The 12,160-nt window shown below is 46.8% G+C and overlaps 1 protein-coding gene across 2 annotated transcripts in view; it reads right to left on the bottom strand.

The window, feature by feature from the left end:
- Positions 1-12,160, bottom strand: part of MEGF6 (multiple EGF like domains 6) — a 1,140,767-nt gene that overhangs the window by 165,760 nt on the left and 962,847 nt on the right. For both annotated transcript variants that reach the window (XM_085609125.1, XM_085609129.1), the window contains 3 exons: positions 8,956-9,078; positions 7,001-7,123; positions 3,250-3,387 (listed from right to left, as the gene is read on the bottom strand). In XM_085609125.1, coding sequence (XP_085465251.1) covers positions 3,250-3,387; positions 7,001-7,123; positions 8,956-9,078 — 384 coding nt within the window. The remainder of the gene's footprint in view (positions 1-3,249; positions 3,388-7,000; positions 7,124-8,955; positions 9,079-12,160) is intronic.

Here is a 12,160-nt window from a genome sequence, read left to right as displayed (position 1 = left end):
CCCAAAACTGTGCAGAACGCCAGGTAAACATATGTTTGTTGACTGCTGGCCTGGGATACAGATATGTCTCCCCCCCTTCCTGCTTCTCGACCCCTACCAACAGCCCCAACAAAAGATATTTTTCATTCTCCCGGAAATACCAGCGGGGTGATTGGATCAGATGGACCACACATGGGAAATGGCTTCTTAACCACATTCCTGCAGCAGACCTGTGTATTATTCCAGAGTATGCAAGTGATTATTAGGCAGAAAAAAAGGGCCAGGACCCTGAGCAGCCGAAAGGCAGGACGCGAACACTCAAGCGAATGAGGAAATGACTCTGCGCCTGGAACCGCCATCAGTTTCAGATTAGAAGCACTGACAAACGAAGAAAAAACATACAAACCGCGGAGCATTTAGGTAGGGATTGAAGCCTGTATCCCAAGATGTCCATGCAAACACCCCCATTGACAAGGTACCCCCATTAATTACCCAAAGGGTTATCAAAAGGCAGCTGGTAAGACACCGTAGATGAATAAGCCCTCAATGTGTATGGTCAGTGAGTCACAAGTTCGATCAGCGTAGGATCTCCTAAGCCTATTTCACTTTGCTTCGCTTCGCTTAGTAGACAGGCCACGCATCAGGGGTTAGAGCAACGCTAATGGGTTTCTACTACCGCATTCCCGCACTGGTGTAAACCTTCACGCAATTGGCAGCACCAGGCATTGCTCTCGAATAATGTAAGTGCCTGCTACAATTACATGCAAAGGCCCTCGCTGTGAAAGGAGGCTCTCCCAAGGAAGGCGAATTGTGCGTTTCTACTACCGCTCTGAACTTGGGCCGTGGGGTCAGTTAGAGAGGTCAGGCAGTTGGCTCTCGGGATCCGCGTGGTGGCATAAAGCCTCAACCCCGTCTGCTCTGTGCAGCAGTGGTGGCTGGCAGGTACTAAGGGTGGTAGGGTGGGTGGGGACGCAAAAAAATAAAATAAAAAATAAAACACTTACCTTGAGACCTCCTCCACCATTCAGCTCTCTTCCAGGCAGTTCCCAGAACGGGACCCAGCCAACTCCCCTGACCAATCCTGGCGCTGCTCTCACCAGCAATGGAGCAGCGCCACGACTGGAAGGAGCGGCCTCACTCAGCGCTCTCAAGAGCACCGGAGGCCTGCGCTTTCTCTAACCCAGCTGTCTAAGACAGCTAGGTTAGAGAAGTTTAAAATGCGCATCTGGCTGGCTGTCGCAAGATGGCCGACCAAAGAGATAAGCGCATTGTAAAGTGCACAGCTCCCTGTTGCCACTCGGCAGCACTGGGCCTGCCTGACACTCATTTCGGGACAGGTTGGTTGCTGAAAATAAAATGGTAATAAATAAACTTTGTTACCATTTTATTTTTCAGCTCTGGTCAGGGGCTCTTATTTGTGGGGTGACCTTCTCCACTCAAACGGAGGAGCCGCCCCTGTAGAGCTGTAGAGTCAACAGGGTTGGGCCCCCTGCGGCACCGTGCAGCAAGGCCCTGGAATACACCAATTGTGATCGGAGAGCAGCGCGCCTGAGTGGGGGCTTTTACTGCAGTCTTTAAAAACCGCAGCCTGGACCATGGCACTGAGAGCTCTATCCCAGACGACTGTTTGCCAATGTGGGAGTGTCTAGGAACATGAGGGCCAGATGAATGTGCCATGCGCAGGGAGGAAGAGGCGACTATGTAAAGCAGAGGAGTAGAAAGAGGACATTATGAACAAAGTCCTGCACACATAGACACATGCCCAGCCATCAGCGAGTCAACCAGCCGACACCCCAATAGTGATGGACCATCACACAAATGAGGTGACGTTACTGTTGCCTGTCATTAGCATACAGTACACAGAATAGTCATCAAAACGATCCGATTGGATGGAAGCCTTCCAGAGTTTTGAGCATTCAGACTGTGGTTCGCCGACCCGCTGCCCGGTGTAGGAGGCTGTAATCAAGAACTGGCCATAAGATGGTACCAGGCCCTTAGAATATCTCATGTACTTTCAGGAGGCACTGTTTCATCTGCTTTTTGTGGTTCCTTCTCTGGCTGCAAAGGAGCCCTGGCTGTGAGCGAGGTTTCTTAAACACACTGGAAGCATTTTGTGCCCTGTGCCAGCAGTCCTGGCCTCGCTGTTACTCGCACAGCTATGGGCTGTATTCCTTTTTAAAGTCAAAAGTCTTTGTACTAAACTAGAAACTCTCCTTATGGCAGCGCAGTTGGTAAGCAGCAGCGCTCCCAGACATGCTGATAACTCCATTCTCAATCTAGGAGCGCCAGCTTCAGGAATATATGCTTCAATGCCACACACTTTGATGACGTTTGAGGGGTCATGTCGTTCAACAGTTTGAGCTTCTGCTGTGCAGAGATGCCAGTAACCAAGATGTCCTAAGTTCGAATCACAGCAAGGCATATTCTGCCTTCATCCCACCGAGGTCGATACCATAAGTACTTTTGATGATCTGTTGTGAAGCACTGTGAATATACAAGTCATTACTTTAAAACAGGGACAGCTAGTTAATGACCTTCCGGTTCAGGGAATTTCCAGCAGTTTCAAGATTGTTTTACGGCTTCTCTTTGATCTCTCTCCATACTTGGTTTTACTCATGAGAAAGTGTCACTCTAAGGCCATGATTACAAGTTTTTGGCAGAGCGGTGGCGCCACCCCTCTGACAAAGCTTGCGCCGCACACCCGCCAGATTCTGACTTTATAGAAGTCTGCCAAGTGGGCGGCATGGTGGTCCCATGGCGGTGCCTCTTACAAAGGCGGCGGTGCCATTAAAAAAGGCACCACAATGGGACCGCACTACAAGGTTCCTGCACTGCATGGACCCGAAAGTCCATGCCATGCAGGAACCTAAATGCATGCACACAGGGGGGCACATGCTATGCCCCCCTGTGTGCATCCACATATGTTTGAGGCACATGGCCCCCTTTGTTTCCTCTCCACCAGGGTTTTCATGGCGATGGAACCATGATGAAAAGCCAGGCTAAGAGGAAACTCGTAATATGCTTGGCGGGACTGTGGGGGTCCTGACACGCATATTGCGGCTTCTGACCACTGCTCCTACGCCAAGGAACAGCGGTTCACAAGTGAAGCCGGCAGTCACAGGACAGTCGACGCCACTGATTAAACAACATCTGGGTAGCAAAAGCAATATACAAAAAAACAATAATATAACTATGTTTTTCCATAAGACATTTCCTGAAAGCATGGAGCAATGCAAGGCGCCTTCCTTTGTACGGTGACGCTTCACCCACCTGTGCAGGTCTTCTGGTCCTCGTCCAGCTGGTGCCCAGAGTTGCAGGAGCAGCGGGGGCCTGAGCTGGTGTGGAGACACTGGTGAGAACAGCCGCCGTTGTTGGACTCACAGCTGTTGACAATCTCCATCTCGATCCCTGCCAGAGGAGACACAGGTCCGCATTAAGTAGATGTTCCAGAGCTCCCCCTTGTCCCTTTCACTATGGCATGGGGGGCAGAATAGGAGACTGAAAGAGGTATGTGTCTTTGCAAATCATTTAAATATCAAAATCGACAGCTTTAGCCTTATCGTTTTTATTGATTGCCACTTTTTTGTGAAGCAGTATGCCACATTGCTCCAGCCCCAGAGTGCTTAGAAGGAAGAATGCAAAGATTACGGAACTATACATTGAACAATAAGAAGTCATCATGTCTTGTTTTTTTAGATCTGACTTGACAATGCAGTTTTCTGGAACCGTCTCTGTTACCAGTAGATTAGTTACCACTTAGGATGTACTCAAAGGTAACCGTTTCATGAAAGACCTTTCACAAACCCAAAATAAAGGCAGCTGGCTATGACTCAGGGGTATCTGTGTTGGAGCATAGCTGCCTAAAGTGCGCCAGCGCAGGGAGAGAAGGGGCGGCTCCTCCGTGTGAGCAGAGGAGCGTCGCCCCATTGAAATGCCCCCAGAGACAAATAAGTAAAAGGTAATGAAGTTAATTCATTACCATTTTATCTTTTGACACCCCACCCCGAACAGATCATGAGGATGGGGCAGGGCTTCTGCTCACTGGCAGCAGCAGAGAGAGCAGGGCACTTTCAGCTTAAAGTGCGCATGTTTTTTTGCCCGGCCGTCTTGCGACGGCCGGCCACTCATGTGTGCTTTAAACCTCTCTACCCCAGCTGTCTGAAAACAGCTGGGTTATAGAGAAAGAAAAAAACCTCGAGGGCTCCTCTGAGCGCTGACAGAGGCCACTCCCACCAATCCCGGCGCTGCTCTCATGCTGGTGAGAGCGGTGCCAGGTTAGGCTTGGGAGTTTGGAGCCTGCCTGCCTCGGGGAGATAAGACCATTGAGGAGGATGTTGCGCTCACAGGTAAGCTCTTTTAACTTAATGTTTTTTTTAAATGTCTCGCCTGCCTCACCACCCTCGAGACATGCCAGCCGCCACTAGGAGAGATCAGAACAATGTCATAATCTTACTAGGCATGGCGCTGTTCTGCTCCTTCCCGTTCATGCAACACAGCTTAGCAACTTTACTTACTGCCCTGCCTTGCATGGCTTCAATGTGAATCTGGGCCTATGTGTGGTCTTTCAGCACGGCCCCGGGGACTTCCAGAGCAGCCATCTTTCCCATAAATGGAACGTTGGGTGGCCATGGACGCTTCACTTGGTTCCACTGTTTCTGAACTGACACGGTCCTGTACATCGGTGCACTTGTTATCGCCTAATTAGTAGCACTACAGAGAATGCTGTTTAAAGAATGTTGTAATCACTTGGATCCCAATGGGGCAGATCTTCCAGTAACCCTCTAGTCAAGATGTCATGGTCAGTGCGTGCAATAATCCCTTGGAACACAACAGCAGCGTATCTTCCAGATAGCAAAACAAGCGTGCTGAGGGAGAGGCAGCTCTGTTGGCTCATGCTCAGCACTAAACTGTCCATCTTAATGGTCTGTTAATCAAGGAACTGCAAATCAAGAACAGCCAGCCCTTAGGCAAAGTCTGCTTGATTCTGTAAAAAAACAAGTATTCACAAAGCCAATAGCGCTTGCCTAAAAGAGAGCTGTTGGTATTGCCAATGTCTTTTAGCCATGTTGATGAGCAGCCCAGCATCTGTGCAACATGGCTAAGAGTTAGAAAAAAAAGAGCTATGGTGCGGCCAGCGCTGCCGCACTCACAGATCTTCATTTTATCTTATGGCGGGTGGGCAACACGAACAAAGGGAGCGATCGTGGGAGTATACGGGCAACATAGACAATGACTGGATAGGGGGTGAGAGGGAAGAAGCAATGGGGACAATGGAAGAGTGGGAGGGAAGAAGTAACACAGACAAAGGTGGGGGTGGGAGGGGAAGAAGCAAGTCGGACAACAGAAGGTGGGAGGAGGAAAAATGTAAAGGCAAGCATGGTAAAGGCATAAGCGTGGTAAAGACTAGGCCTGGGCGGTGAACTCTGCCCCGTTGCACTACGCGAAGCAGAGTTTTCTGCTCTCCGCGAGCTCCGCGGAGCACAGAGTGCAGAAAACTCAGCAGACTCCGCGAATCGAGCGGAGTTCACCGCCCAGGCCTAGTCTTTACCACGCATACGCCTTTACCATGCTTGCCTTTACATTGAAAGTGTAAGTATATACCAGGTAAGGGAAACCTGTTAGACAGACAGATAGATGGACTTACAAACGGGCAGGCAGGCAGGGGGAGGGAGGGAGGGAGGGAGGGAGGGATGGATGGATGGATGGATAGATGGATGGATGGATGGATGGATGGATGGATGGATAGATGGATAGATGGATAGATGGATAGATGGATAGATGGATAGATGGATAGATGGATAGATAGAAAAGGAATTAGGGTAAGGGTGTTTTTAGGGTTTATGGTGAGTAAGGGTATTTGGGTGGTAAGGATATTTTTAGGATTTTGGGGTTGGGTATATTAGGTGGAAGCCACTGCTGCTGATGGGCCACAAGTTGATCAACTCTGTAAAAGCCCGTGCCATCTAACCCAGAGCCATCCATCAGGATTATACCAATTTCCTTATAGGTTAGTTACTATCTGAGGTGGCATGGGGAGCATAAATCAAAGAGCTGGTATGCGTCCCAAATGATGAACAGTGGCTGGAATTAATTTACGCATTCTCTTTAACACTTTTTTTGTATTCCCCAATATCCATGTTCAAAGTCTGAAATGGAGATAAGAGAATTGTGTTTTCCCTTCGAATAGGAAAGGGGACATCCCTGTGTTTTCTGAAGCTAGTACATAGAACAGCAAGCAAGTCCTACTGCTGCGTCTTCACCAGGAATGACTTTGACGCAATGTTTGTCTCACCTTAGGGAAAAATGAATGCGGGGAGCCTTACAGGAAAGGCTCAGTCACTTAGGAACATGACAGATTTAACATGGCCTTCACTGCGCTGAGTGGAACACACAGATGCACTTAGTCTTGACAACTATGACTGTGCATAGATCTGTGTAATGCAAATACTGCGGATCCCATGACCCCAAAAGCTGCTTAAATTGGAACAAAAATATTTTCCAGATCTGGCTAGTTGTTAAAATCCAAGAACCAGAACTAGAGCGAGAAGAGAGAAGCGTTTATTTTTCTTTATGGAGCAGACTTTAAATCTCTCCAATCTCTGAGTTAAAATGTACCTGGCAGTGTCAGCTCAGAACAAGAAACAGACTTCCTCTCCCATGGGTTCACATTGTTAACACTACAGTATATTTCTACATAAAGAATTTTACAATTTTAGACATGACCTTAATTCATTTATGAAACTAAACTGAGGTGAGCTTAGCTGGGACTACATCATTCCCCAGCCCTCACCGGCCTGCTCTTCCAGATGCAAACTGGTCTTGTAGAAATAAAAGGAGATTGAATGTCAGGCCACTGCCTCTGAATAGCCCGTAGAAAGTGTACAGGATCAGTTCCCTGACATGCAACTGACCCGGCCCCTCTCCTACTGGCCTATCAACAGGCATCTTGTACTAGTCAGTCCACCACTGCGCGCATCGACCTCCATCTTTAGCACCACCGCCCATCTGGCGCGATACTCACTGTAGCATTGCTTGCCGTCAGACCCTAGTTCATAACCAGGGTTACAGGCACACTGGAAGGAGCCTCTGGTGTTAAGACAGCTGTGCGAACACATGGCCAAGCCAATCGCGCATTCATTGATATCTGAAAAAAGAAGAAACAACGTGTTAATGACCAAAACACAAATGTCTGCGGTATTTTGGCTCCTGGTGGCAAGAGGGCTGAGAGAGATGGACTTCTGCCAGTCTGACCTTATGCCAGCTTGAGAACAAAATTCCTCTATAATTCTTCCGGAGCCTTTCCGGCCCTTCCAACTCATTTAGCTTAGCTCTTGAATGGCATACTTACCAGGTCTGCCAACCACTGGCATAGAGGAGGGGCACTGGAAAGGGGATTCATGTGCAGCACAATATTGTATTCTATTGCACTGAATTGTATTTATACATTGCTTACTACCCCTGAAGATGCGGCAAAGTGCTTTTTCGGTGAGTAGCACGCTACTCCGGAACCAATAAAGGATTAGTGATGAATTAGTATAGTGAAATATGAAAGTAATTTGATTGGCGGATATGTTAGTCAGATATTTAGATTGAGAAGGATAGTGGAGGGATAGAAGAGGGAAAAAGGTGTGCATTTATATAGTGCTTGCTACCCCATTATGATCAGTGGGCATCAGAATTTCAGGACTAGTGAGCCAACTCAAGGACTTGGTGCCCATGCAGGGGATGGAATGACTCGACTAGCCCAAGAGATCCCATGACTACCTGTCAGGGACCTGCAGACACTTGTAATCCATAGTTTAAATCACAAACATATCACCTCTTAAGGTTTCAAGGCGCTGGGGGCCGTCGGGGAGATTAAGTGTGGTGTTGCCCAGAGTCACATGATGCTGAGCTGAGCTGCCGCTGAGGATCGAACCATGAGCCTTCCGCTCCAGAGTCAGAAACTCTGGCCACTGCGCCACACCTCTCACTTCAATCACTCCCTTCTTTGTTCCATGAATGATTGCCCTCTGATCTGATGCAGTACTTCATTCTTAAGAGACCAGCTGTGAACTTGACACAGCAGTGGGATTTGCTCATGGGGCCGGGTATATTTTTACTTTTAGAATGTAACAACTCCCGTGATTCTGTGTACCTTACTTACAAAGATTATTCCTGAGGAACCCTACAAGCGAACTAATCAAAAACCATGGAATATACTCCCTTAGCAGCTCAGGCACCAAGATCTGAAAACTACCGAAAATCTTCCTGTTGGCACATTTGGGGGACTAAAAGGATTTTCAGCAATAGAGCTGATTAATTGTGCAAGCACTACACAGGGGCACTTAAGCAAGGAGTCAATGTCACAGCAATGCACACACATATTGCCGCCGTGATCCACCTTTCTTGAACAAATTCACAAACAACCGTGGAAATATATATTCTCAGTGGCTCCATTTCTTTTTTCAGAACCAAACATTTAGAAATACTGATAAAAGTAACTAAAGTAAATATGGGAAAATCCATACTGAATTGTTTAAAAAAGAAATACCGGATCTAATAATTTGAACATTCCTGGCTCCTAGCCTTTCCCATGCCTAAGCCTCCCTGGAGGTCCATTCATAAACAGTTTATGAAGCAAAAGCAGAATTTGCTCTGAAGCAAGAACAACAATCAGAAGAAGCAATTTTTTTTCCATTTGAGATGTATCAGTCTTATTTAAAGAGGGCTAGTTTTTTAATTTACTTTCTGGTTAATTGAAGTTTATTTTCAATAGATCATCTTATGTATGGTGTATCTGATTGGATGAATCTCTAAAAGGCAAGAGGAGGCATTGTATTGTAATACCTCCCCACCCAGCCCTCAGGTCTACCCTTCCCCATGCCACAGAGCGCTTACCTCTCAAGAAATGGGTCGAATATGGAATAAAGACTACAGTCAGGCTTACACAAATTAATGGACCCTATATATGTGGAAGCAGTGGAGTTGCGTTACCTTCACAGGACTTGCCATCCGACGTCAACCTGTATCCCGGATGGCACACACAGTGGACGACCCCACGATCATTGTGACATTCGTGCATGCAGCCACCGTTGCGATCAGCACATGGGTCCTTCACTGCAGGCATAAAGAAAGCCAACATGTAATTTCCTATTGGTAATATTCTCATTGTAAACCAAGAGAAGAAACATATTATTTATTTATTCAGTACAAACTGCATTTCCTGAACCAAGTAAGGGGCTGATTACAATGTTCGGTCGGATTCCCATTGACTCATATGGGGAAATGGGGGTGAGCAGAAAACCATGCAACCTGTTGCAGGCACCCCATGGTGTCTGCCACACAGTACAGGTTTGTACAGGGGGTCCTTTAGGTATCCCCTTTGCCCCCAACCGGAGGCCACAGGATGAAGGGGGCCCTGCTAGGGCCCCAAAAGTCACTTAACGACAGTCTTTTCATGTCAGACAGGCCGACCTGGAAATGCTGTTAGATACCGGCATCGTAATCGCTCAGTTCGGAAACGTAGAGCTAATTGATGGGGGTCCGACCGACACGGATTTTCCAACAGCTAGTCGGAACCGATTTAGAAAGACCATGCGGTTTACAAACCGACCTCGAACATCGTAATCGGTTGATCGGATTGTAAACCAACCGAGTTAGTCGGAAGGGTTCTGACATGGTTTAGGAGATTCCGACTGTCGGGAGGAGGCTTTCCGTCCGACATCGTATTCAGCCCCTAAGTTAGGCCTTTTTCAATATATTTCAAAAAGAGTAAATGCACTGTCCCTTTCATTTTGAAACTTGATCTTATCCTCAACAGTTGCCAATGTACAGAAGGATTATTTTCCATCTTTCGTACAGACCAAATGATAATCGTGTGACCAACTTATCTTTATCTGGTTCAGGGGTTCTTCTATCTGTCCTTTTATTTGGTGAGTGATGCTAATAGAACCATAATACCCCTTTGAAATCTGCCAGGGCTGTTGTGCCTCACCACTGGTACACTAATTAAAAAAAATAAAAATTGTGGAAATAAATAAATAAAAAACCTTGTACGCTTTCCCAGGCCAAACCTAATTGCTTTGCCAATGCTTGTTTTACAGGTGTCTATGTTCTAATTCAATTCCATCAAATGAATTTAATTTGTACAAAGTCATTATTTCACTACTGTTAGAAGTTCTCTATTTTATTTACAACTGTGTACACCTGCCCCAGTAAACATAGATAAATACTTTTTCTTCATTAAAGAAAGACGCACATAGAATAAATATGGGATTAGTACAGAAGGAGTGTTTAAATGTAAATAAAAAAAAAACATAAGCAGTATAAAAAGCACTCTGTACAAAAAAATGCTTAAATAATGTTTGTGTGTTTATGCACAAAGGGCTCGATTCACAAACTACATTTTGCAGTGTATAAAGTAGCAATGCAGTAGTACTAGTTATTTAGTACAAAATGCAATTCACAAACCTACTAGTGTAAATCTCCACCATCACCTCGTCCATCTTTTTTAAGAGGAGATCCTAAAAAATGTAGGTTTACTACTTAGGGGCTGATTACGATTCGTTCGGAAGGGCTCCAAATCGGATTCGTGTTTGGCGAATCCGATTCGGAACCCTTGTTGCCGACCGAATCGTACACAGTTTTGAACGACCGATTATGATGCCCGGAAACCGGTACGGCTGTTCAAATCGGTTCCGAAAGGCATTCGGACAGGTTGAGTCTTTCGGAGCCGAATCGTACAGCTCTATGGACTCAGTTCCTGAGCGAGCGATAACGATGACCGATTCGGACAGCTGTTCCGATTCGGTTTCTCTGAACTGAATCGGCTGCCGGAATCTGTCTTTGGGGGCCTGTAGCAGGCCCCCCATCACTCGGGGTCCTCCAAATCGGGCCAGTGGGGGTACCCATGGAACTCCTCTTTCCAATCATGCACAGTGTGGAAAACCCCATTGGGTGCCTGCCACAGGGGGCAAGGTTTTCCCCAGCCCCCCTTACTTCAATGGGAGCATATGTTCTCCTTCGGAACAAAGGCTCCAATTGAAGTCAATGGGAGTCAGACCAAATCATATCTGGAAGCATCCGGATACATCCAAATTGCTCTTTCAGACTCACCCGAAAAGAGTCATCCGTAAAGCATTCTGGGACCGATTCGGTAGGAATGCTTTCCGGACGAGATTATAATCGGCCCCTTAGTATTAAATGAGGGAGGGACCAGGGGAGTGGCTGGGAAAAGGGACATACTTACTGCTAAACGTGGAGGCTTTATGGTGCAGTAAGGAGGGCTTTTGGGCAGGCCTGGGTGTAGTTCGGGGAGTTTCGCTACACTGAACTCAGCAAAGTTACAAAAAAAACTCTGGGAACTTCCACAAGTGGCGGAGTGTGGTGCGAACTGCAGTTTGTAGTGGCATTCCTGCCGCTCGGGTAGAAATTATACCCGAGCGGCAGCTCACGCTCGGGAACTACCATTCACAATCGCAAACTTACCGTTCACGATTGCAAGGGTGGAAAAAACTCAGCTGTACATCGTGAAGTGGAGTTTTCTGCACTCTGCGATCTCCGCGGAGTGCAGAAAACTCCGCAAACTCTGCGAACGGAGCGAAGCACACCACCTAGGCCTGGTTTTGCAATGGCTATGGAGGGCTGTACAGAGGGACATGCAACCACCATAAAAGAGTAATTCATAAGCTGCAGTTCTATAGAAAATATGAATAAAAAATTACCCAAAATAGAATTAAATGTACTTCAGCTCAGAGCATGTCCAGCACCATACATGTCCAACCTCTGGAAAGACGGGGATGTTGCTGTTTGGGGTCCAGCCTTCCTTTTGGTCCCCTGAATGGTGGCTGTATGAGCTAGGTTCACTTCCTTCTCCTACCAGATCTTCGAAAAATCTGGGATTTCTCCTAAATGATAAACTGTACTACATTGTTGCCTTCTTTACTCTTAAAATGATTAAGCAGATCCTTTGCTTTATTCCGGCTCAGCTGCGGAAAACGGTGGTCACTTTACTGGTTCTGTTGAAGATCAATTAGTGTAACAGGCTGTTTTTGAACGTGCACCAGCATGTTCTTAATAAGCTGCAGATCCTGGAGAATGCTGAAACCTGTGTGCTTTACAAAGTTCACAAGTTGGTCTCCAAATTTGTGAAGAAACTCCATTGTCTCCCTGTTAGACAGATGGTCACTTTAAAAGCACT

Source organism: Triturus cristatus, chromosome 1_2 (assembly GCF_964204655.1).
Source record: "Triturus cristatus chromosome 1_2, aTriCri1.1, whole genome shotgun sequence".
Taxonomy (NCBI): Eukaryota; Metazoa; Chordata; class Amphibia; order Caudata; family Salamandridae; genus Triturus; species Triturus cristatus.
The sequence above is the reverse complement of the archived record's forward strand: the minus strand, read 5'-3'. Positions and strand labels throughout refer to the sequence as shown.